The sequence below is a fragment of the Anticarsia gemmatalis genome, chromosome 23, assembly GCF_050436995.1.
Source record: "Anticarsia gemmatalis isolate Benzon Research Colony breed Stoneville strain chromosome 23, ilAntGemm2 primary, whole genome shotgun sequence".
Taxonomy (NCBI): Eukaryota; Metazoa; Arthropoda; class Insecta; order Lepidoptera; family Erebidae; genus Anticarsia; species Anticarsia gemmatalis.
In genome coordinates, this window is record NC_134767.1 from 9,199,199 (window position 1) to 9,226,328 (window position 27,130).

Consider the following 27,130-nt stretch of genomic DNA (forward strand, 5'->3'; position numbering starts at 1 on the left):
TTTCTAAAAGTTATTGGTATGTCGTCCAGTGTAAGTACATAATAAAATCAAAATCAATTACATAAATAACATATATTAAAAGAATAATACAAATTAAAAATCATCACTGAAATCCACATCCATAATATCTTCAGTCAATACTTCTTTTATACTATCATTTTTAGGACTACCCTCTTTTGCTTCAGAATTGTCAACAATTTCTGTAACTTCTTGTGAAATACTTTGATTTTCGTTGTTTATTTCAACTGTAGCACTATTTTCAACATTATTAATACTATTTAATTCCATACCAATATCTGTGCTAACAATTTCTTTGCTATTATCACCAGGCTTTTCAATTTCTATAAGTTCTCCTGCTTTAATATTACCATTTAAAACATTAGTATCAATAGTTTCAATAATATCATTTTGTATATCACTATTTTCTTGTATTTCATCAATTTGTGCATTATTTGTAATTTCATTATCACTCATTTCTACATCTTTAGTTCCTTCTATTTCTTTATTTACTTCTTTACTCGCATTATGTACATCAACTGTTACAGATTCGTTTACAGCCGTCACATTACAATCATCTTCTGAATCCGAACTGTTTATAACATTAGAACTATTGTTCTTCGCCGTTGTAAATCTATCATTCACTTCAATAATTTCATTGGTGTTTTTTGTATGTGTTTCATCAATTTCAATTGTTTCAATGTCCATACTTTTGTTGCTTTCGTCAATGATTTCCAGTTGTTTCGGTGGATTGTCAATTGTTGTTTGTTTGAGCCTCGCTAAGCGCCGTTCTTCGGCTAGTTTGCGGTTTCTTATCATTCTTTCTTTCTGTTCGTCGCTTATTGAGGGGGAGGATGTTGCTTTTGGCATCATTAGGGACCTGTAACAACGATATTTGTCAAGTTAGCTAGATTACAAAAACTAGTGGTTATGTTACTTGCTTATTTTGACTTCAAATTTTTTTAAAACTAGCTGGCAAACCTAGTACAACACATTTGGTAGTTATTTTCTCAAAAGTTTTAAGTATTAATGATTAAAAAGTTCACATTCAAAAACCCCAATACACACTTGGCAATTCAAAGTGTACTCAAGGGATAGTCAAAGGAGACTTCAGCAGATAGAAGATTCATACAAAAAGCAAAACTAGAATTTGTAAAGGTTTTCTGGGCCCTTTTTTATGACGCCCTGCACTAATGTTAACAGTAAGCAATAATTATAACACTACCAGTAACTTACTTATCCTGTTTAGGAGTCTCCATAACCCTTTCCCACTGGTCACTCCTATCCACCACTTTCTTCACAGACCCTGGTGCAGGAGTAGCCCTCGCCAGTTCTATCTGTTGTTGCAGAAGCTTGTCAAACTCATCTTCTTCCTGTGGTGGAGCTGTTTCTTCATCACTGGAGTCTTTTTGTACTACTGTCTCTTCTGATATGAATTGGTCTGTGCGGATCTTGTGGAGATGGACCTGTTAAACATATAAGACTTGGAGTAAGTTTCATTTTATGTTCTAGAGGTGAATGGTGGGTAAGGAAAGTTCTTAATTTCACTTTGGGCTAGGAAATTTTTCTGGTAGAATAAATCTAAAGTTAGCAAATATTTGATTATGCTAATTCTCTCATTGGATGAGACTAACTGACCCATGGTAACATGTAATTTGTGAAAACTGTTTTTTTTAAATATTTATGTTATGTTTGACCTTTCACCTATATTTATGTGAGTACAGACTAACTTTTGTAGTTGTAATATTAGTAAGGGGATAGACTATATGCAGTTATGCTACACATCAATAAAACTTAATTAATTTCCTGTACTATATAATAAGTTCTTGAACCAGAAACTTACCATTACTGGTCTCTTCTTGCCAAGGGTTTCAATCTTCTTCAAACAGTCCTCAAACTGAAACTTGGGGTACAACCTGTAAGCCCAGTGTTCTAGCTTCTTTAGAACCAAGTCTAAGTCCTCTTTCTCGTGGCCTTTACCTGAACATAATTACACTAATATTTTGAATATATTTGTAAACAGCAATAGTAGATTTTATGATGGTTTGAATGTGTTTAAAATATATCAAAGTTCAAGTAAGTGATGATTACAAATTATAAAGAAAAATAATAAAATATAACAAAAACCAATCCAAGATTCCTGCATATGGGGCGAATATATAACCACATGTGTTTAAAGTAAGTAGCAAGTATGTACTGAACTTGTAACATTATTAACTAAAAGAAATATAAAAAAATATCTCACCCTTAAATTTAAAATCCTTGAAATGTTCAGGTATGACTTGAATGCCTCTAGGACCAGTAAGTCGAGCTGGATTCAGTATAAACCTAGGGTTCTTTGTCACTTTCTTGGTTTTAGTTGATGTAGGATCAACTCGTCTTTTCTCTTCCTCTGTAAAAATATAACAAGTGAATAGTACAATAGTAAGTGAAATATTTGCTTATTTATTAAATGTATGATTTGACTGCTACTTTTCTACTGGCTTTAGTACTTTTCAGTATTTACTCAGGTAACATCACGCTAACACTTCTATCCAAAATCGTTGCAGAGGAATATAATAATATAATATTGTAATTATAGCTTTTTACACCCTTTGTCCTTTGTCATTTAAGTTTGATAAGTGTTATTATCCATATGTCCATAATATTCCATTCAGGCTGCAGGTTAAGCATAGCAAAGACTTTGGGAATTTATTATAATGTTAAGAAATAAAAATGTCCAAAGATAAAATATAATTGGGAATAATTTATTTATGAATACTAACCTGCTTCATCGTCACCTTTAACACTATCGTTATCAGAATCCTCGCGAGACCGCGGCCGCTCGTCATATTCATCACCTTCGATCACTCTTTCTAGTTCTTGAGCTTCATTTGCCTCATCTTCAAGAAATATATCCTCGAGAAGGGACATTTTCACTAATTATTTCATGAAAACAAAACAGGAATTATTTTGACGTTGAATTTAGCGGGAAATATTTTTTCGTTCAGAATCTTGATCATTGGCAAACAGCCGCGTTGAAGCTGATTTTTTTTTTTTCGATAAGCAAGCGCACTTAAATCACCAATTATCTGCTAATATGTTATTACATAAACTGAACTAAATATTGTGAAGAACTTTTAACCGAATTATTTCTTATATTTTATAACATTTTAGGTTAAAGTCCTGTTAACCTATTACCGAACGAAGCTATACAATAAAAACCGTAACAAATTGATGTGTAGGTATCCGTTTATAAACTGGTTACGGTTATTTATTGAGAAAATTCAAACAACCTTATTTTTTAACAGAATAATTAGGTTAACATTTCCCTCGCACTCAAAACCATGTTCAATATAAAATTTATACAACTTTGAGTTTGACAAAGTTGAAGTTGACTGGTTGGTAATTGAATCCTCAGTCGAGAAGTTACTATCGAAAAATAAGGGATTGAGCAAAAAAACATCAGTAGGTAGGTACCTTGATGTTATGCGGAAACTGACTGGTTCTCAGTTGTGCCGATCATCAAGCAGATGACTATTGATTAGTAAAATTTGTATCTTAAACATTGGAAAGGAAACGCAGATCTAACAGTCTAAACATAGACTTCTGGCATAAGCAGAACTCGAAAGCCATGGTGTATTTAAATATTTTCTGGTTTGGTTTTATATTCAGCATAGTAATAGCACTTAAAAATCTAACAAAATACGCGTAAAATGACATGGCTAAAGTAACCATCTTTTTCAGTTCTCATTTAGTTAGTAGTAGAACTGGCCAATCTTTAACCGGTTCCGAAATTTTACGTCCCAACCCTAGGAAGTCACGTGACCAGCTTGCGTTTGAGCGCACTAACAGGTATGGAAATTAGTAAATTTTATTAGAAATTTAGTTGTATTTTGGATATTATTATAGAAATAAGGTAAAAATTAACGCATCGCTGTTGTTGTGTGTTGATGTGCGTGCAAATGAGGTGTTAATTGGTGCTGTGCACGGTTATTTCGTCAACAAAGACTGTCATTTTGATACCAAGAAAGGTGCTTCAAGAATGGCGTCCCCCACATGTGCCGCCTGCCTATTGAGTTTCGTCTTGGCGGTGTTTGAATCTGATGACGTGAGCTGTTGAAACGGCGTGGAAAAACTGATACGTGTGATTTCCATCGGTGTTCCGGTAGAAATTGTCATAAAATGCATCAGTGGTTCGGTGCCCTTGCGCTGCCTCACTAAATGATTCATTGTTCTCATTTTCGCGAAAAAATACTTAAAAATTCGTTGTGATATGTCGGTTAGGACGTGACGCTAGTTGCATTGTGCGTTCTAGTTAGTTTATTTGTGTGTTTTGTTAGGAAAATAGTGTATTTTAGCGCGATCCGCCCAGTTGTTTTGTTTACCAATTTACCGCTTACCCGTCAGTTGGGAACGGTCATTTCTATAATATTATCTTCGCTATCTATGTTTTCTTTGTAGGTGTTATTGTGAATGGGGTGTAGATTGTTGATTTATATCAGTAAGTTAGTGTTCCGAGTCAGTAACGCCGGTAGTTGTATTTATTGTGGCTGTGATTAGCAAAACAAGCGTTTAGGAAACGTTGGTTACGCGATTCCGGTAACGAAACGTTGCATTACTTCATCGTGATACGGAAAATTAGGTAATAATGCTTTTGTATCGAAAAACTTGCCAAAGTTATAAATTATTAGTTTTCCTTGTATATTTTATCATTTTCCACAAAACTATTTATTTTACACTGTAAATAACTATTAAAAATAATATAAATCGCACCTAAAATTAATAATATCTGTCATAATTTCCAAATAGACTAAAAACTTTGCAAAACTCAGAGCAATGTCAAGGCCATTGACCTCTAAATAAGTTTACAAAGTAGAGCCATTTTGTTATTCATTCAGAAGTGATAATGTTCATAACTTGAGAAAAAAACTTTCCTTAGTACCTATTTAATTTAACACAATTTACTATATTTGGAAGAATTATGTTTCTCCTACTATTTATAAAATCTTATTGATTTTTTCTAAAATATTTTTTATTTACAGTAACTTCAGAGATTTACTTTTTTAATACAGTTTCTTGAAATGTTGGTATTTACTTATTATCAAACAAATTTTCTACTTTAGAAGTAGGCTAACAGCCACCTTTTCTGTTATCTATAATATAAAAATAAGTCGGGTTTTCCTTCCTGACGCTATAACTCCAGAACGCACGAACCGATTGCCACGGTTTTGCATTCGTTGGAAAGGTCTCGGGCTCCGTGAGGTTTGTAGCAAACAAAATTCAGGGAAAATTTCACCGACCTCCACGCGGGCGGAGCCGCGGGCGACCGCTAGTTGCAAATAAAAACACTATCAACTGTTCTAAACTCTCTGAAGAAAACTTATCAATATTTGCCCTTAGATCTAAAGGCTTTAACAGTACTCTTTACAAAAACAAAGTGTTGTTTATATTCATAATACAGAGACACTACTTCTATACTAAGTTATTTTTGCAAACATTTTGTTGCTTTATCACACAACTTAGTTCCTTATTTGGCTTAGAAAGTATTTATGGGGTTATTAGAAACAGTTGTGGATCATACCTAATACCATTGTGTTACTTATTCAATCTTATTCAATCATCAGTAAACTATTAATTATCATAAGTATCATCATTGTTTAGTCTGCTAATTCTCACAGGAACAAAGTTAGTCAGATATTAAGATAGTTTTTTCAAGCTTTACCAATCTATAGTTGACCAAAGTGGCTTCAGGTACCTGAAACCTAGTACAATAAGTTAAGTTCCTATAAAGAAAATATTTTTTAAATGAAAACCAGTAATTCCTTAGATCAAACATACTTTATAAATAACTACAAAACCCTTTCAATCAACAAGTCTATTTTAGTAACCTGATATTATTCCATCAATACATTAGCTGACATCAAAGTCTTTATTCTTTTGAACAACAATGGCTGATCTTAACTTACAATAGACATGTGTGGGTAGTACATTACTTATTACTAAGGGTTATTTGATATAACTCGATCTAGCCTGTATGACAAGATGTATGGATGTGAATGAAGCAAAGGAAGTTTGATAAGGATCGGACCAAGTGGTGTTCCCTGGTCCCTGCCTTACTAGGTGTAGAGGGAGATTTTTTTTTGTATGTATGTATGTATGTTATTTGATAGACAGGTAGTTTATTAATAGAGCACTCAACAAGCTTAATATCAAATGTTTTAATAGCTAACTCTTATTGGCACTGTATCAATTGTGTGATAAATAAATGAACAAATGTTTGAGCCAAATTTGGCATAGTGCAATCCTTATCAGTTACTTCCTACTATGTTTGTTATTCTTTGATGTTACTAAGAAAATAAGGTTAAAATTACTTGCTGTAATCTTGTTATTTTTTTATTTTTATAAATATAATGCTAAGATGCACAATGAGTCATATTAAGCATATTAAAATTGATAAAGGTTTAATTCTTACTTTAATGAACTAGTTTCAAAACAAAAGTTAAGTGAAAAGTTTGCATTTTATCCACCTTTTAAATTGGAACTAACAGGTAAATAAATTTTGCAAAGGTGCTATTGCAAAATTCATGGCTAAGTTTCCTTGAGACATTTTCTTTCGTGTTATCTAGTTAACCCTGTGTTTTGTTAGTATTACTAAACGGGTTTTTTATTTACCTATATTTCATGCCCACTGCTGAGCATAGAAAACAAATAATTATTAGGCTTAAGTAACTTCATCTAAATCTAACTGGAATGGAATACAAAACTTTTCCAAAATGACATTTATAATTTTTTTTTAATGAAACTGTAAATGCAATGATTCTTTAACAGTTCAGCCACCTTAGTCAACAATTAAGAACAACAGATAAAATATAAACAAAATGTAAATGTCGCAATGAATAAGTTTATCTTCAAAGTGTTGAAATGAACACAGCTTGACCCTACACAAGTTCACTTTTATCCTTATAACATTGTTATCTCTAACATAATATTTTTGAGCTTGTTTCTAGTTATGAGTAATTTTGTGCGTACACGAAAGCCCTTATTTGTTATACTCCCTACATACTTTACATTTATTTTCAACATAAATTTCTGTATTTAATACTAGCTTTTACCCGCGACTTCGTCCGCCACCTTAATTTTCCTATTATGCGTCATTTTCCGGGGTAAAAAGTAGTCTATGTCCTTTCTCGGGTATCATAATATCTCCATACCAAATTTCATGCATATTGCTTCAGTAGTTTAGGCGTGATTGAGTAACAGACAGACAGACAGAGTTACTTTCGCATTTATAATATTAGTATGGATAGTATAATCGTTCTTTAAAAAATATGTAAGTCGTACGTGCGGGCGACGCGATGGCTACAGTGCTCATCATTGTCTAGTGTCAGGTTTTGTAGGTCTAATTTTATAATATAGAAAAATATAGGAATGTTACTAATTTCTCTGAAAGATGTCTATTTAGATAATTTGGAGGTATTCCCCTCTGGTCCTATATTTCTTTCGACCGTGGTGACTAGCAAAGGATACTTATCCATATCCATACGTCGATTAACCTTATCTACTAAATCCAGACATTTCATTTTATCGTACTAAACATTGGGGTCAATGGCCTGTCTAATAATAATTCAGATATCTACAGATAGCGGTGTAATGCCTACGTAAAATATTGATAGTAAAAGTACTGGAGATAGGCTTTTTAGGCGTGAATTTACGACACACTGTTTTATAATGAATGAGTATCTTAATACAATTAGTATGTTTGTCGAGATGAATACTAGCATATAATTGTATAAACTTAGAAACTTGCATTGCTTCTTTATTATCTAATGCATTTATTTACCTTGGATTGCTTGATGTTTCGGCCTAAGTCAGATTGCTGTGGTCGCTAGAAATTACTTTGTCTCTCTCCCTGATCTCTTTTACTCGTCACAATTTACTGCCTACAATATCATGCATGTAATAAGCGCGAAACATGCAAACTGTCGGTCTTCGTAAAATACAAGAAATGTCTAGAAATTTTGTAATACACAATTTTTAACAGTCCTTTTTTGTTGGTTCCCAAAGAGTGTTTTGCGGTTTACAACATGACTCAATAATTTATAAATAACTAGCTGACCCGGCAAACGTTTTTTTTGCCATAAAAATAAAAAAAAAGTGTCACTTAGGGGCATGAAAAATAGATGTTGGCCGATTCTCAGACCTACTCAATATGCTCATAAAGTTTCATGAGAATCGGTCAAGCCGTTTCGGAGGAGTACGGTAACGAAAACTTTGACGCGAGAATTTTATATATTAGATATTGCCCAATAACTATCATTGCTTACACGAGTGACTTACTACACTAGTTAGATATGTAAACAAATATGATTAAGCAATAATTCTGATGCGGTTTCTATCGATTTGTGCGGTTAGTTGCGTTTTCATTAACTCGTGTTAATATGTGTGGTATATTGAATGTTGGTTTTGACCACTCGATGTATCGGATTACATGGATTTAGCGGTTAAATCGTATAAAATAATATAATACACATAATAATAGCAAGTATTTCGGGATAGAATTTAAATTTTAATCGTGTAAATCGCTAATCCATTTTTTTTTCGTATGAGTTACATGTTTTCATTAACGAAACGCGTATTTTTGCAAGAAGCAGTTACTTCATTCTATGAGATTCGAGATAATGCTACAATAATCTATTGTTAATGACCCATATTTTGTGAAACTACCTTCCTTTTTGTAAAAAAGGACGACATTGTAACGTATAGATAACAGGGACGACTGCCCGAATTTAACTTTTAATTTTGAGACAGTCTAGAAATTTGTATAAAACATTCACATTGTTACAGGGTTTTGTAAATTCACGGTTTTCAAAATAATTATAACTTTTAAGTCACAGCTGCAAACTACAAATTGAGTTTCTAGTTTGTCTGTTTGGTTCCACAAACATAACTATGATTCACGTTAATCAAATTAAACACTAACTTTCACCTAATTTTTGTAATTTGATACAGTTTCGCTTTTAGATATTTGAAGTAAATGCTTTTCTAAGACGTTCATCTTTCCTTGTTTTGCTAAAAATATTCTTAATCGCAGTAGTCGTAACATTTCTCTTTTTAGACCAAATTTTAGAGAATTAAACGGAGATGCAGAAACGTAGAATTTATTATTTTTGCATAATTATTCTTCACGGTCCAAAGAAAATGAGTGAATCAACTGCTATTCATTTGTTTATGCCAAGTCAGCGTTCTTATGCTCATACACTTAATCCATGCCATATTGTTCAGAAACTGTTCAAATATCATTTACTTAACTCCGTTTTCTTGCTAGTATGTACTATGTAGAGAAGCACGGTCTGTTTTGTTTGTTTGTCTTCTGGCTTTTCTCTGATCAATAGAGATTTGATATTATTGTTACACCCTGCTTTATAAAAGTCTTATAAGACAACGTTACTAGTTGTCTTCTCAGAAGATAGCATTTAGATCGACTAGTGTGTATGATGCTAAATAACTATAGAGGGAGCGTAGCAATGTACATCCTTGTCAACCCCCCATGGGAGAAAGGCGTTATCATATTGCCACTTAGTCTTATGGCTTTTTAGGCAAGTTAAATGAAGCAGGGTTTTATTGAGGCATGTAAATACAAAACGTCTATTATTCCAATAATTTTATTCTCGTCAATCGTTCCATAGAAACAGTATTCTCCAGATTATGACGATCAATACAGTCATTTGGGAATATACGTCGTTTTCCTCCTATTGCGAACATAATGTATTTGATGTTGCTGTAATAACCATGGATTATTTACTAATTGTGCATTGTTTATTGTGTTGTTATGGGGAGATAGAGCTCCTACCAGTAGCTCTGCTTGCATAGAAGGTTTTCTGGAAGAAAAGTAGCCAATGTCCTTCCTTTCGATTTATGCGTCTTTTCCTTGCCAAATTTCGTTTAATCATGCGCTAGTTTTTTTTTTTTTTTAATTTGACTCGATACTGTCGGGAGTAAGCCTGTAATAAGCTTTGCATTTAGTTAGTGTACCTTGGGTATAAATATGGTTCCTATTGTTTGGTTTTTAGAAGACCTTCGTTAGGCACTGTGACTTGATTAAATCTTACTTTTCTTGAAGCACCTTTTAACAGTATCTGATTGACTAATTGCAAATAACACACCTCATTTGCATAATCTATAATATTAATTTATAACACTCTAGCTAACTAATTTTCCAACAGTATTGTGATTCGTAATATTTTACCAGGCGCTTTCTGAGCGAAAGTATAATTTTTGTTCGCTCGTATGTCTCCCAAGTGACGTATGCCAATCTCGTACGAGCCTATAAGCTTGAATACATTAATATTCACTCATATCTCTTGAGTTATCTATAGCCTAGCTTGTAAAGGCATATACATATCCTTTACAAGCGTAACTACTCTTGTATTTAGCCCCGTTTTCACCCCCGGAATTCTAGGAGTACGAGCTTTATCAAAAAATACGCCCTGTAATACATTTAATGAAAAAGAAAACAACAAACAGTCCAATTGAGAAACTCCTCTTTTTTTTTGAGTCGGTTTAAAATAAAAATGAATGATTTGAAGAAAAAATACTTAACAGTAATCATGGCATACTTAGTTACTAAAAGTTTAAAATCTATCATAATTCTTCTTCACTTAATTTTAAGCCAGATTTTTACCATCGTTATAGCAAATGATAAACTTAATATCTTAATTTGCACATAATTTTAAAGAGGTTTTTAACCCAAAGTTTACGAGCCGACGGTTTCAAGTCCTCAGTTTTACTGCTTTAGTTTATGAGTCATAACTTATGAGTACTCAAAATTCTTTATTTAAATACTGCCTCTTTACCTCGGTAATGAATACGACTCCCGGGTTGAGCAGGGTTTTAAAGCTCTACCAATTTCTGATGCAAGTTTACTTTAAATGGCCTCAGCAAGCACTTGTTGACGGCTAGTCGTCAACTAACGGTCGAAAAGCACCTGATGATGCACATTCATTACGTGTTTGGTTGTCGTCAAGGCATCATGGCAACCCCCTTATAATTTTAAAACGAAAATTACAACAACTATTTTAGTTAAAAGTTTTAAACTCTGCTCAAGAATGTTTTCTATCTTTTATTTCACTTGAGAGTGAAAGAAACAAAAGTTGACGGATAGGCATCACGGCAGCCACCTTATTTATAAACGCAAATTATACCTATCTCAGTTTAAAGACTACTAAACTATGTTTTCTTTCTTTAATTTCACTCGAGAGTGAAAGAAACAAAAGTTTCAAAACTGCGTATTTTTTCGAATAAGTGGGTTAATGTTTTTCAATGTTTGTTTCAGCTGCTTGTAAATAGAGGCTGTAAATATAACGTATATAGATTAAAGATGAGTTTGGGTGCGCGCGCCACCAAGGGTGGTGCGAAGGGCGGCGCCAAAGACGGCAAGCATGCACAGGATGCCAGGAAGACCACAGACAAAACTCAGACCAAGGAGAAGGTGAAACCACAGGTGAGAAATTGTTAATTTTACTAATTACTGTCTAGCTGCTGGGCTGGATTTTCCACGCAGAAATATTAGGTGTCAAAAATGCTATCATATGAAAATTTGAGTTAAACAAATTGGTAGTTATTAAATTATTGCTTATTTAGTTTCTTAGCTACAGTTGATTAGATCTGTTTTTATAAGTGGCACGGTTGTGCTAATCCCACAAAGGCTATTAGATATTAAACATGCAATGCGAAAGCTTTAATGACTAATGAAGTATTCTTCTACAGGCTGTATTTTTCTTATCATCATCATCTTACTTTAGACATTTTACAAAAAATGTGAACCCTCGTATCATGAATCACTGAGTATGTAAATGAAAATCAGACCAAAATAGGTTAAGTAGTTCTGAAGTTTGTAAATACCAGACAAGCAGACACAGCGGAGACTCATCATTCTTGCTGATAGCAATACAAAACAAATAGTAATTCTCACAAAGTGTCGATATCCTTATTTATTGCGAAGGTCAATTCCAATTTCCTCTGCGGCACAATCAAAGCAGTTAAACTTTTTATTCTTGACACTCATGCAATTGTCGTGGAGCGCTTGCATCCCACTTGAGTGAATTGATAATAACCTCGGCCCGTTAGATTCGTACTGATAAATCGAGACACATTGTTGCATGTTGCACTGGGAACAGCGTATGTGCTAGTTTTATATTGCTACTTGTAGCTACGAGAAGAATTGTTAAATTGAGGCCTGTAAAACTGGATCTGTAGTAGTCTGTTGTAATGTAAAATGAACACAAACTCAGGCGAAAATATTTTGTTGTTTATTTATTTCAAACTTTATATACAGGGCTGTATAAAGGCGGCTTAATGCCAGTTTACCTACACATAACCGGCTACTTTTAGCGTATTGTGACAGCATGTGCCTTTTATGGAATAGGTCAATTTCCTATGTTCATCTCCGAAACACCTAGATAGATCTTATCGTAACTCACTGATAGATATTTTTTTTTAAGTTCTGCGCATAAGTAACATCAACGCGTTACAGCTATTTAATGATTAGAAAATTTTCGTTCTCTGTTGTTTACGTCAATCTAATTTTGAAAATTACTAGCTTACCCGGCAAACATTGCTTTGCCATATAAAAAAATGTGTTACTTAGGTGTATGAAAAATAGATGTTGGCCGATTCTCAGACCTAGTCAATATGCTCACAAAATCTCATGAGAATCGGTCAAGCCGTTTCGGAGGAGTATGGCAACGAAAACTGTGACGCGAGAATTTTATATATTAGATAGTGCTATGTTGATCCTTGCTACGTGTTCTAATTCCATCTGTATAAAAACGTTTTGTATGCACAATCCCTAGTTCAGTACTTATAAAAAATACTTTTTCCTCAAACATTCGCGCTACTAACTTATGGTGAATAATACAGCTCGTGTAATATCCATAGTAGAGGCTCAATATTTCTTTATTGTCATACAAATGACTCTGATATGATAGTGAGGTTTTATGCGAGATTGTTGGCTGTATGCCAGAATGAAATTATTATGTTGAGGAGGTTGTAGCTTGAATACTTCCTATTTATTTAGAACCTTTGAGTTTGCGGGTTTAGTGTGAAATACTGAGCTTCTCCGAGCTTTGGAGGACACGTAAAAAGTCGGTTCTGGTTGTTGTCTATAAAGATGGTAGTCGTTAAGCCATGTTAAAGCCTTTTCGGGCGGCTTGAACATTTTTACACTAGTTTGATCACTAACCATACCATAGAATAAAAAAAAGTAATTGTGAAATAGTCCTATGTTTTTATACGCGTTATTTGTTTGTAGTGAAGAAATCTCACTTGTCAAATTTCGTTTACGTCACTTTAGTATTTTGCCCGTAAAATGTCAAGTTAAGCCCTTCTCCCATTACGATACGCCCGCGCGACTCTAGTCTCGGAGACTAGTCGCCACGAAGTATCTCACATACATTTGTATGGAGACTCTCACATTACGATACTGGTAGTCTCTATACAAATGTATGTGAGATACTTCGTGGCGACTAGTCTCCGAGACTAGAGTCGCGCGGGCGTATCGTAATGGGAGAAGGGCTTTAGACAGAGTTTCTCTCGCATATGGATTAGTAAATGGATTATTTTGACAGTGTGACTGTGAGACGAGAAGTAATTCCGAATCTATGCAAGATATTCACTATATTAATTACAACCTATACTGTAAATAGATTACTAGGAATATACACTAGGCCTTCCCTAGACGAATTGGAAAGATGGATCATAAATCAAATTTATTTTCTTAAAGGCAACTTAATTTGTGCTCAAAGCACTATCATTCGAAAGATTCATTTGTCCAAGCCTCCAAACGCCTTATCTTTCCAAAACACACCATAATTTCACATAAACGCCATTTTATTTCTACACTAGCGATCATAAACACCGGTTGACCTTGCGACCGCCGGTGTCATTGACACCGTGACATAACCTCCAAAAGTCCAAGCCGTTTTGAGGTTATCTCCATTCGTACATTCAATGGCTTTTGTATGAGATTTGTAAGGGATGCTTTTGTATGTAACCCTGTTGTAACAGGTTGGTCAAATTATGGTTAACCGGTTACTATTGAATGGGAACACAGGTGTTGTTGTGACAGGTTTTTGACGTAAACAACATGATTTAAACTTTCACGTTGCATGATTGATATATTGGAAAATATACATATATAATTTCAGTTGACAATTAGTAATATTATTATGGTCATTATTCAGTACATTGCTGCTTTGACGTACCGTGTTAATCACTATAATCTAAGAGAGAAAACAGTGTATCACATAGTGGCCTTTTAATAGTTGTCAACTGAGATACATGGTAGCTCCCAGGTCGTTGTCGAGAACTGAATGTTACGGCACCTGTGTTCATATTTAATCAAAAATATCGGTTTATAATTATTTAAGTTACGTAGGAAGTGTTCGTGAATAATAAACTCATTACAGCCTAACTTGGTATTGACAGAATGAGAGCCTATCCGCCGAATGCATCTCTGTCTGTGTACATGTTATGCCTTCGCGGTCGAACCGCCAAATCGGTTTTAAGAAACTTGAAGCAGTTTTGAGATCAAACATGGCTAGTTTCTTTTTCTAAAAATAAATAACTTAATATTGTCAAAAAAAAACTGGGACTAAAATGGGGGATGTAAGTTTGTAACTAGGTTTTTTTTCTCTTAAGGAACAGCTTACAAGCGGGCGAAATAAGGGATGGAACTTAGTAGCTTGAATATTAGTTTTTTCTAAAAAAAAAATAATAAGTGATGAAAGTTTGTAGCTAGGCTATTTACTTTTTCTGGAATCGCCTTATAAGCCCCTGAAACAGGGAACAAGCGGCTAAAAGAGGGGATGAAACGAGAAAAAGTTCAAATCACTATAATGTTGTGTCCCAACACGTATTGTCGACGACACATGTCCGACGCAACAGGGGACTGTTTTGACGTGCTCTCATTATTTATTTGTTATACGTATATAACATGTTTGTAAACACGTCCCTGCACGGCTAGTAGTATACGCTAAACTATGAAAATATCCTACGTTATACTTTGGTTTAGGTTTTGGATTTCGTTTACAGAGTGAAAAAGTAGCACTTGTAATATGAAGATTGTAATATAATAAATTCATATCCCTCTCCAGCATAAAACTACGAAAGAGATTTAGGAGTTGATTAGAAAAGTAGCTTATATTTAACCAAATTGAATATTTAGTTATGTTTCCTGATACAAGTATTTGTTTGTTTGCAGGCAACAACAGAACAGCTCCGTATGGCACACATGATCGATCGTAAAAGCGAAGACGCGTCTGACGTTCGAAGAATGGTAAGTACAAAAACTAACTCGCCATTTTACCTCCTTTTACTGGTGTCCATTCTACCTACGAAACGTGCAAAACACTGGTCGTATATTGCAGGGGTGTATGGAAGTATTTGCGATAGCTGGTTGTTCAACAATTGATGAGGAAAACTTCGGCATGGACAGTTTTATACCTGGCTGATAGGAGACTTTAGCGGAATGTCTCCGTGCTTTACAATTTGGAGACCATATATTATGTCTTTATTTTGTTATAGCGCTGGTGACAATATTTTACTGTGGCTCCATGCAAGGGTTTTAAACTCCTTCTGGATTACTTCTGGAATGATCTGAATAAATCCTTTCTCGACAGAAATATGTAAACATAGCTCTATTATCTTTATAAGCAATATTTGTTAATCTACGTCAAAGACATTACTAGGGCATTACCAACAAACTCTTACAAAATATTGAAGACTTATAACAGGTATTTCAAAATACGGTTACGCAAAAAACCACCCTACATTTCAGCCCTTTGAAAAAAATTGCGAAAATCTCCTAAATGTTTACGTTTCCACAAAACAATGTCTTTCGAAACTTTTCTGTTTTTTATAGTATTTTGTATGGTTTCATTTCCCCTGTAAAGAGGAATGACGAAGGTTCAGTTGTTTTTCAATCTTGCGAGATGTGGTTGCTTATTCGTATCGTTGGTCGAGTGGAGTTTGGTTTTATACCAGTGATGGTCAAAGGCCGGCGTCGTGTAGTGCCAGTCATTTTTGTTTGTCGTTATTTGCGCCCGGTTTACTTTGCAATTCAAGTGTCTGCGGCGTTTTATAGACGGTTACAGGTAAATGTATTTCAAGACCTTCTAGACCAAAAGACACTCAAGGGACAACAATAATAAAATAAACAGATTATATAAAAATTAATCTGTTTATTTCTTTTTAACTTTGACATATTATTATGTAGTTTAATTATTTTATTAGTGGCTGTTGCGTATGTGATCTTATATACTTCGACTTAAATGGGGCAATTTTTGTGTTGTACATTGTGGATCACCCACACTTTACAAGGGAAATAAGATATCCAGTGCCCCGGTTTTTATAAGAGTTATATCAATTTTATTTCTTATATGTTTTTGGACCCACTACCGCTACCCACCCACTGGGGAAGGTACCTCTTTAGGAAGTCTTGTTTTACATCGATACGTTTATATATTTTTGCATTAAATGTCTAACCCCCGGTTTCTGAGTACATTTAGCGGCAGTCTTTCTATTCAATAGCTTTTTTTATATGAGTTTAAACGCTATTGAATAGGTAAACTACTGCTAAATGTACCTCAGAAACCGGAGGTAAATCTTCTAATGCTCTCGAAACAATACGACGTTTTGTCATCCCAGACATCGAACCCCGACCATCGTCATTGAAAATGTACAGCTACTTAATAAACACGTGTATACAGGTAGAAGGACACTGAGGTTAGATAATGCGCAGTAATACATTACTCACGGTTGATAACAGATAATTATTGTTTATCATTAGTTTTATCACTATTGTTATGATTAGTAAGTGTTCGACGAAGTTAGGGAGTACCCCGCTTTTTTTTGAAAATGTTTACTGTTGCTATGCTATACCAAATAATGGTACCTTTGGTTCCCACATTCTCACACAATAAATATGCCCTGTACATACATACATACGTAAAATCTTGCCTTTTTCCTTAGGGGTAGATAAAAACCAAAGTACTTCCCTTGCTTCATTCATATCCATCTAGATCGCTATCTAGTTATTGTTTTTCATCGTGTTAAAAGGTTCTTTTTTCTTTTTTTTCTACGTTCCTTGTTTGTGTGTTTGTAAAAGTTTTACACACATACAAAAGACATAAGATTTTCTCCTAGTGATGTAGCAATGACTTTATGTCAGTCACTCTATTATTTCCTCATATTCATATGAGCTCAATTAGTCCACTATTCATGTTTATAAATGTGAAAGGGCTGAAGTTTCATATCTATAGGATATTTTATGGCTCGTAAAGTTGCTACTTTGCAAGCAAAGCCAAAGGTAACGGCTAATTTCTGATATAAATGTGAGAAAAGACCCATTTAAACTTTAATTAAACCTTGTACAGTAAGTTTACGGTAAATATACCTTTACACGCATAAATCAACAATGCTCATACAAATTCCCATATCTGTAACTATTAGAAAAACGCGTACGAATCAGATATCATAACAAGTGTAGTACAATACTATCGCGGTACAATTTCACATTGTAAGGGCACCGACAGACTTGGTTAATACAAGCTCGAGCTCTATAACATTTTTATGTGCCAATTGTTATTTATCAATGTTTGATCCTAGATATTCTTACTATCGCAATGCAAAATTCGGCCGAAATCGGTTTAGTGTATTGGCCTTAAAACGTAATAGACAAACAAACTTTTGCTTCTGATGAAAAATGCTTACCTTTGACTTTGTCCGTATGTATGTATGTATCGTAGTTGTACAAACTAAGCTTATTTTTGTCACAACCTATTCAGTAGTTTTTGCTAAAAAGAGTGGCAGACATACATCACAAACTGTGGAATAGCACGAATATTAAAACTTTCATCTAGATTGCTTGGCTAGAGCGAGACAGCAATATAAATATCAGTTTGGACTACTAAAGAAGTTCAACTACAACCACAACTAGTCCAATTCTCAATTTGAATCAACATCAATCAATTTTGACAACAATACTTTGTCACTCTTCATTGACTGTGATACTAAATAGTTTACTAAAAGTATATTTAAATAGTAGGATTTTAAATAGTTTACTAAAATAATATATAGTTTGTTATTGTATATTGAAGTGAGACTACGACCTATAGAAGTAGAATCGAGTAGCGTCAGGTGGCGTGTCGGTTTGTATCGTACCGTGGGAAACTATAGCGGTGTAAGTTTCACCTAGTAACTGTACTATGGGTGTTACTATGATACATTTATTATGTACTTTCTGCTTGTGGTTTCGGCCGCAAGATGATGAGTTCATAATCTATCTGTGTGACTAATTTTGGCGATATTTGTTTAGTAGTTCTTGAAATCTTGTAATATAGATTAGAAACATTGAGTATTATAGACTAGAAACGTTGATAAGTTCAATAAAGATTATATAATCTTAGTCGAAAATCTTTTATAAAATCCCACCTTCGTTACAAAAATCTCGTGCTGTACATAAAAAATGATATCTTTTTGTTTTTTTTTTATTTGCCTTTGTACCGACTAGCCCCTGTGCTATTCGAAGGTGTGGGCAGAGGTATATAAAATACACTCAAGTTTCGTCCTCAAGACCTCATGATCAACAGTCGTATATACTATCGACCACGCCAAAAAGGCAGTCCAGATAAGTTTCCAGTACACATATTATGGCCAAAAGCAAGTCCATATTACAACCGAACTAATAACCAATAATATTACTTCGCAGTCAGACAGGATTACACCTTTACAACTGCTTATTATAGACCATAGACTATATAACTATCAGGTGTTTCAATTACATAGTTGCAAGGCAGGGTAGGTAAAGTAATAACATGATGTCATACATGTTAGCAGGAAAATTGTTTTATTGATTTCAAGTTCAATCTATGAATCCTTGATCTTTTTGTGATACGAGACTTTCGTTTGTCTGGGGTTTAAAAAGAGGCTGAGGGTTTTAGAATGACATTGAAATTTTCAAGTAAAAATCTTGCCCAATAGTGGAAAATAAGTAGAAACAATTTGTTTATACTATATATTTATATATATATATTACCTTAGACTAAAATTTTAATCGTATAGTTAATGATTATCATCATTCACAACTTTTTACTTTCTTTACACCTGTCAATCTTGTCAAGTTATATTCGACAAACTAAACTGTCAACGACTATTATGTATGTTTTCATTGAATTTAAATACATGGTTATCTTAGTACTTATCCATTTCTGTATAAACCGAGGTAAACCGTTGGATATTATCTCATTCGGTTGCGTTAGCTATTAGAATAAGTTAATATTATTGTTGTACTCTACACTAAATATAATTTCGAAACAAATAGATACTACGTGAAAGTTTAAAGTTATTTTAAATACTATTCGCGAACAACCTTGCGGGGTAGTCAGGTATTTCCTCGCAATATCCGCCCGTCTGCGGCGGAAATGTTTCTGTTTACTACATCGACTGGGAAGTACTCAAAATAATAGGATTTACAATCATTTCTAAATTTTGCTTCAAGAATGCCCTACTTATTTTATAATCGTAAAAGTTTTGAGGTTGAACGAACCTTTGTCTATAGTTAGTACTAGTTTAGGCAATAGTGATTGAACTGATCTGGGCATCATTTATTTCTCGTGATTTTTATAACTGATGACGTCAAATATAAAATGTAAGCTTGTTGTGGCAAATATAATGCCATTGAAAATGTGATAACAAGTTTCACACGGTATAGGATAAGCAATTAAAAAAGTTTCTGGGAGTTTCTTGCCAGCTCTTCTCATTGGCATTACATTTCGAACTGTCGGTAAATTCACTTGTTGTATCATTGACTAGTTTGTAACTGGTATTAAGGATTATTCTGTGTGCGTAGGTGCTGGAGCTAATGGAGATGACGTGCCGCACCGAGGAGGAGGTGTGCTCGGCGCTGCACGACTCGGACAACGACATGGTGGCCGCCTGCAACCTGCTGCTTGAGGAGAGCCAGCGGATACAGGTACATACAATACCCTCCCCGATAGAATAACGTAGATGAGTAGTTCCTGTGCTGCGAGTGTCCTATCTGAACAAAATAGACATTCAAATCGTGATGATGCTATAAAGCTTCGTCTACGCTAAAGGAGCTGAGCACGAGCCGAACACAAATTTGTGTAGTGTGGACTGTCTTAAGAGCCTCGAACATGTGTGTTAAGAAGAATTTTGTGCTTTGTTCCTGCTCCGTTCTTCTAGTAGACGCAGCTTTAGACTCGATTTTGCCGTGAGCTACAGGACTTTATAGAAGCTTATAATAATGTTAAAATGTGTTAATATAACTATATGTTCATCTCGTCTGAGCATCAATTGTTATGTGGTATTTGGTTTTGTTTTCTTACCTTTATAAATGTTATAGTAAACTAAATTGATATTATTTTGTCATCAGGGCGAGTGGCAAACCAGCGAGAAAAAGAAAAAGAAGCCGCCGGCTCCGGCCGGCAACGGCGAGCTGGATCCACCTCGCGATCCGCGCAGTCGCTCCGGCCCCCGACCACGTGCGTGTTTACTATTGTTACTGGTTCTAAGGTGTATGAGAGACATGTTGTGTTATACTGGTGTTATGTGTGGTGCAGGTCGCGGCGAGGGTGAGCGAGGCGAGCGCGGCGAGGGCGGGTGGCGCGGGCGCGGCGCGGCGCGGGGCCGCGGGGGAGCGCGCGGCGGCCGGGGGGGCGCCTCGCGCCGCGCGCGGGCCAGCCGCGACAACACGCAGGGCTGGCAGGACCCGCCGCCGCACTGTGAGTATACGCACACTACTGATCCTAAGAAGCAGCTTTAGTTATGTAGACAGACTCACCCCCCTCCTACATTGTCCCAACATTGTAACCGGCGAAACATACGTGTATAACCTTCATTTTTCATTGATTATAGTACGCCTTTGCCATATCTATTAGGTTACACACACGCTCTCACAGGTAATCTAAAGCGTGCGAGGGAATAGGTGCCTTTACACACACGCTCTTTCGCGCGTGAAACAACAAAAGAGCGCGCGTCGCTCTCAACTGTCAGACGGCGCGCTCTTCGCTCACGTTTTCTTCGCGGGCGCGGACAGATGAGCGCAGCGCGCCATCTATAAAGGCACCTATTCCCTTACATGCTTTAGGTTACCTACACCTATAGATTACCTGCACAAGTAATCCAATACGGTAGACCTCAGAGTGTATAGTTGCCATAAAATTAGTTTTCAAACTTTGTTTAACAACTTAACAGCATTGCTTTTCTCCACTACTTAGCTGAAACTTGCATACCTTGTTTTAATGGAGCGTGTTTGTTATACAGCTGGCAACATCGTGGAACCATTCCCTGCGACAGAGGATTGGGACAACGAGGAGTGGTCTGGATCTCTCTCAGACACCAAGGTATACATCGCTTTGATACAATGTACTTGCATTTTTGTTATTAACTTGGCTATTGTAACGAGGCTTAGTGCAACAGCTAATAATTAAAGATACTATGATATTTATAAAGTCAAATTTTTAACAGAACTTATGAAACTAATTTGGTATAAAAAATAAAAATAACTGCTTATGTAACTTGACAAAAATCTTTTAAGTAACAAAAGGTTTTAATCACCTTAAGCTTTTGTTTGCCACCTTCGAGTGATTTTTGAGTTAAAATTTGTCTAATGATTGGTGTGGCCGTTCAGATAATATTATTAACTTCACTTACAGTTTTTTAAAATGAAGTACATTACTTAATATTTTAATAGATTTTTTTTATCAGTGAGAATGGTAGCTGCAAAAGTCCTTCGCCTCGTTACAATCGCCAAGTAAAAATCTCATCCAATAAAATCCAGAGTAACAAACCGTATGAAATTTTGTTGTAGATGTTGACCATCCCAAGGATTGACAATACACCTGTAAATATATATACAGAATATATATTTTAAATGCTGTAGAAGTTAGACGGGAGCTTCACGATACGGTTGGAATGAATGTGTGATGTTGTGTGTACGTGATTGTGGAATAAATGACTGTGTGTTGCAGGTATTCACGCCAAGTGCCAATGCGCAGAGCGGGCCGGCCGACGGCGACCAACCGCAGAATAGTACCGCTGTAAGTTTGTATTGTCGCGTCACCGCGTGTTTTTGGTTTTTAAGTTTTGTTTTGTTGTCGTGTCGTATTATTGACTGGTTTGATATGTTGGTTCGAGAAATGTGGATAGTAAACAAAATTCCCTATCCCTCCAGACATAGTGATAAATAGTAAAGAAAGTTTAAATCTCTTCAAATATGTGCCATAAATGGCAGTCAAAAGTCAATAAAATTTATTTAATTTCATACCCATTATTCAAAAGTTGAACTGGAATGCTCAGTTTTCTAAATAAAAAACCTAGAGGGTACTTGGAAAACTTCTGTTTGTTAAAGTACCCTCTTAGTTTGAAATTGTATCCTGTCCTTGCCCCTTTTATCTTTATCTCGGTGAATTGTTAGTGTGGTCTGACCCCCGGTTTCTGAGGTACATTTAGCGGTAGTTTATCTATTAAATAGCGTTTAAACTCATAAAAATGCTATTGTAAAGATAAACTACCGCTATATGTACTCAGAAACCGGGCATGATTTGTTTTGGCTTTGTTCAACTCAATTGTTATACTTGTTGTTAACTGTAACGCCACGTATGTCCAGGAGTGGGAGGGCACGGAGGCGAACGGTCCGTCGGAGGCTCACATCCCGACGTACACGTACCACAACTCCGCGCACATACCCGCGCATCCGCACCACCAGTCGCTCATTGACGTGAGTTACAAACATACATACATACATATATTAAAGGAAACAAAACAATTTAGATATTGTTATGTGTACACTTTTGTCCAGAAGATAAAACAAGCGTTGAAAACAAGTGTTCAAGTATGTCCAAAGTTAGGCTTTTCGGTACACAAGGCGTCGATATACGCCTAAGTCCTACTATGGTTGTAGTATACATTCTTGTTTAATCAGCTAGTCTCGAAGTAGGATTGTTGCTCGTAACAGGGATGACGACTATTTAAAAAAAATTTGTCCGTCTGGTAGGGCGTAAAAAAATATCAAACACGTATTTTTTCGATGTCGTCATCCTTTTTACGTGGTTGATTAATCATTTAATCCTCATATCGGTTTGTATTAAAAAATAAACATTTGCGCACCTGTGCCTACATCTCAGGTCATATAGTTCGGATGTTGTATGATCGTTTTAAAAAATGTGTATGTGTACAGCAAATGAACCCGGGCAGTCGGCAGTCGCCGGTGAGCGCGGGCGTGGCGGGCGTGGCGGGCGTGGCCGCAGGACCGGCGCCCGCCGAACCTCAGCCCGCTGCGCCGCAGGACTCCTTCCACCACCAGCACCATCACCAGGTAAGCTACACCTACCGCCGGTATTGAAACGGAGTAGCATATACAGGGGCCGAAACAGGTCAGTAAAGTCAGTAATAGTCAGTATTTTTGGACCTGGTCAGTAAAAGTCAGTATTTTAGAAAATCGGTCAGTATTGTCAGTATTTTTCCAAACTCACACACGTTTTTTTTTGGTTTTCCTTTGCTGTTGGCCAATCTTACATTCTCGATTTGCCCAGTAATCATATCAGAGGGCTGCTTTGGATGCTCGATATTATGTTGATGATCTGCGTAATATATATGCTACTGTAAAAGCCCGAATAGTGGTAAATCCTAAGATTTTAAGGTAAAACCTAAGATTTACCAACTCTCAATGGTAAAAGTCCGAACAAGCCGGAGTTTAAAAACTGTAACATGTACAGTATTTACAAAACTCCTGCTTCATAACTATGTAACGGTATAATTATATACCGTAACATAGTTATAAAGAAGGAGTTTTGGGCAAAGCGACATGGGTAAGTTAGGTTAGAAGGCTGAGGTGGGAGCTTCGCTTCGCTCGCTCCCACCTTAGCCTTTGTCGTTATTTTTTTTTAAACCACCCAGCAGGAATGCAATGCAATGCAGGAAAGCACCCCGCGAAGCGGGGCTCCGGCGACATCTCGACATCATCAAGTGAATATAGGTAAAAGTTCGAAATAAAAGAATTGTTCGGACTTTTACCATTGAGAGTTGGCAAATCTTAGGTTATACCGGAAAATCTTAGGATTTACCACAGTTCGGGCTTTTACAGTAACATATACATGACTGTATTGAAGCATCACATGACTTCAATAGAACAGCAAATTAAAATTTACTATTTTTTTGAAATCAATATTTTTGAAGTGAAAATTCTTTAGCGCCGTTGCGCACTTTTGCGAAACTTCGTAAGACCTGATTGAAATTTCGTAAGACCTGATTGAAACTTCGTAAGACCTGATTGAAATTTCGTAAGACCTGATTGAAAATTCGTAAGACCTGATTGAAAATTCGTAAGACCTGATTGAAAATTCTTAAGACCTGATTGTAAACTCGTAAGACCTGATTGAAAACTCGTAAGACCTGATTGAAAATTCGTAAGACCTGATTGAAAATTCGTAAGACCTGATTGAAAATTCGTAAGACCTGATTGAAAATTCGTAAGACCTGATTGTAAACTTTATTAACAAAGCTTTTTAACACACTAAAAAGGCGATGCTGGTTGACTACGGGGATGGTGGAGACCAATAACCGAAAATAAGCTTTTTAACAGTCTTAAAAAAAGGATTTTGACTACTCAATTCGACTGTATTTTTTGTTATTTCACACCATTCACCTGAAAAACGGTTTAGAAATGGTCAGTAGTTGGTCAGTATTTTTGAATTTTTGGTCAGTAAAATCAGTATTTTCGACCTCGGAACTTGTTTCGGCCCCTGGTAACATATACATGACTGTATTGAAGCATCACATGACTTCAATAGAACAGCAAATTAAAATTTACTATTTTTTTGAAATCAATATTTTTGAAGTGAAAATTCTTTAGCGCCGTTGCGCACTTTTGCGAAACTTCGTAAGACCTGATTGAAATTTCGTAAGACCTGATTGAAACTTCGTAAGACCTGATTGAAATTTCGTAAGACCTGATTGAAAATTCGTAAGACCTGATTGAAAATTCGTAAGACCTGATTGAAAATTCTTAAGACCTGATTGTAAACTCGTAAGACCTGATTGAAAACTCGTAAGACCTGATTGAAAATTCGTAAGACCTGATTGAAAATTCGTAAGACCTGATTGAAAATTCGTAAGACCTGATTGAAAATTCGTAAGACCTGATTGTAAACTTTATTAACAAAGCTTTTTAACACACTAAAAAGGCGATGCTGGTTGACTACGGGGATGGTGGAGACCAATAACCGAAAATAAGCTTTTTAACAGTCTTAAAAAAAGGATTTTGACTACTCAATTCGACTGTATTTTTTGTTATTTCACACCATTCACCTGAAAAACGGTTTAGAAATGGTCAGTAGTTGGTCAGTATTTTTGAATTTTTGGTCAGTAAAATCAGTATTTTCGACCTCGGAACTTGTTTCGGCCCCTGCATATACCTACTGCCTGTAAAGTGCAGCCTTTTTCAAATTATTGTTAGCCAGAGAGCCGTTTGACTAAATTTGGTGTTAGTTAGAATGCCTCCTAGGATTATTGTTCTACTTATTTGGGCGATTTTTATCTTTCCACTTGAGAAAATAAATAACTTAATTAAAACTGTAGAAAGCCCTATATTAGGCTTCCAAACTAAAACCCATTCGACTCACTTCTTTTGGCTTGCACGAATCAGATTCATCTTCACATATTCATTTTTGCCGTTTGGCTAGACCATATAATGCCGAATCGAATATGTGTGTGGTGACCTAGTAGCTAAACATAAAATTGTATAATATATCCATTTTAGCTCCTAAATAAATTTGTAAAAATAACTTAATTTTGAATTTGGAGCTAAATATTAACTCATGTCGTTTGTATATCAGCAACCTATGGGCATGTCGGGCAGTTTGACGGCGGCGCAGTCGCAGTACCTATCGCAGCTCACGCAACAGTCGCAGAGGCACGATAATAGTGAGTATTATGTTCTTTATTATTACAATGATATTCGGTCTATTATTCCATGTTCGTATGACTTTAGAAATGTATTCTTTAGAATTGTATAGGTGTCGCCAAAGAACTTGATTACAAGTAGGTGTTTTAGAAAACAAACTGAAAGTAGACCCAATGCGGACTTTTGGTTGACTGTTCTGTTAATCAGGCGATCGAAGCGCAATGTCATTGATTTAGCTTAAAGTTATTAAAAAAAACTGTACAACAACAGTTCAATAATGTATAATGTTATGTTTCCAGGCGTGTACACGTCAAATTACGGTGTGTACGGCTCGTCAGATATAACGAGTCAGCGGAAACCGCAGAGAGCCAGGGTGCCACCGCCTTCCAAGGTAAGATATTATAACTAGATGTTTTCAGTCTTCGTCGTTCTTAACATATGCGTTGTCAGGGCTCAGCTCAAATACCACTAATCGGTTACCCATTTATTTATAGAATAATCTTGTCCAACGGTTGTTTAATTCATGATTGTTTACCATCTGGTGAGTGCAACTGACTATGGACGCTTCTTACGTTGATGAAATGTAAGGTGAAAGATGAAAAGTTAGTTGAAAGACATTGTTAACTAACCAGTGTATCATTGTACAGGAATTGACGATGTTTAAGACAGGAATGTATAGTATATTGACCTGTATGTTGTGTGCAGATCCCGTCGTCGGCGGTGGAGATGCCGGGCGGCGCGGAGAGCGGCGCCGGCATGTTCCTGGACGTGCAGTTCGGCGCGCTCGAGCCCGACCACCTCGCCGAGCCGCACCCGCACACGCCGCACACGCCGCACACGCAGCACACGCCACACACGCAGCACACGCAACACACGCAACATGTGCAACACACGCCACACCTGCAGCAACAGCACTCAGGCAGCAAGCCCGCTGCGGCGCCTGCGCCCGTGACGTCACCGCCCGAGCCCGCGCCCGCGCCCGCTCCGGTCCACGAGCCGGCCGCGACTCCGCCGCCCACCACTAATGCGTATCCTAACAATACCAATAGTATGGTCACTAATGTAAGTACACGCATACGTTATGTCTCCTAAGAAAAAGCACTTACACACCGAAAGAATCGTTGTTTTGTGGCCGATTGAGATCATTCTAAAACAAGATCCACTTGAAGT

At 36.0% G+C, this 27,130-nt stretch overlaps 2 protein-coding genes across 8 annotated transcripts in view; one reads left to right on the top strand and one right to left on the bottom strand.

Annotated features, from left to right (window-relative positions):
• Positions 1–53: 53 nt before the first annotated feature.
• Positions 54–2,971, bottom strand: LOC142983107 (uncharacterized). Its single transcript, XM_076129942.1, has 5 exons — positions 2,763–2,971; positions 2,243–2,389; positions 1,841–1,977; positions 1,234–1,463; positions 54–877 (listed from the first exon to the last, which is right to left on the bottom strand). Exons 1-5 carry the CDS (start codon positions 2,908–2,910, stop codon positions 94–96), a joined length of 1,446 nt encoding a protein of 481 aa, XP_075986057.1. The 5' UTR covers positions 2,911–2,971; the 3' UTR covers positions 54–93.
• Positions 2,972–3,749: 778 nt separating this feature from the next.
• The window catches only part of lig (ubiquitin-associated protein-like lingerer), a 38,422-nt gene continuing 15,041 nt past the window's right edge, over positions 3,750–27,130 (top strand). For 4 of the 7 annotated variants that reach the window (XM_076129789.1, XM_076129794.1, XM_076129796.1 and 1 more), the window contains exons 1-14: positions 3,750–3,831; positions 11,312–11,479; positions 15,239–15,313; positions 19,886–20,008; positions 20,432–20,540; positions 20,619–20,780; positions 21,322–21,401; positions 21,869–21,901; positions 22,029–22,097; positions 22,667–22,777; positions 23,237–23,374; positions 25,893–25,980; positions 26,260–26,351; positions 26,666–27,022. In XM_076129789.1, the coding sequence (XP_075985904.1) occupies positions 11,357–11,479; positions 15,239–15,313; positions 19,886–20,008; positions 20,432–20,540; positions 20,619–20,780; positions 21,322–21,401; positions 21,869–21,901; positions 22,029–22,097; positions 22,667–22,777; positions 23,237–23,374; positions 25,893–25,980; positions 26,260–26,351; positions 26,666–27,022 (1,560 nt within the window). In that variant the 5' untranslated portion in view covers positions 3,750–3,831; positions 11,312–11,356. Of the gene's footprint in view, positions 3,896–4,487; positions 4,622–11,311; positions 11,480–15,238; positions 15,314–19,885; positions 20,009–20,431; positions 20,541–20,618; positions 20,781–21,321; positions 21,402–21,868; positions 21,902–22,028; positions 22,098–22,666; positions 22,778–23,236; positions 23,375–25,892; positions 25,981–26,259; positions 26,352–26,665; positions 27,023–27,130 lie in introns of those variants that run through there. The other 3 variants (XM_076129790.1, XM_076129791.1, XM_076129792.1) reach the window with 3 other exon arrangements.

Excerpts from the sequence above, each read along its gene's own strand:
- LOC142983107 (XM_076129942.1), bottom strand. The coding sequence starts at position 2,910 with ATGTCCCTTCTCGAGGATATATTTCTTGAAGATGAGGCAAATGAAGCT. Across the intron at positions 2,390-2,762 it reads TAAAGGTGACGATGAAGCAG|AGGAAGAGAAAAGACGAGTT; the intron begins GTTAGTATTCAT and ends ATATTTTTACAG. Across the intron at positions 878-1,233 it reads GAGACTCCTAAACAGGATAA|GTCCCTAATGATGCCAAAAG; the intron begins GTAAGTTACTGG and ends TCGTTGTTACAG.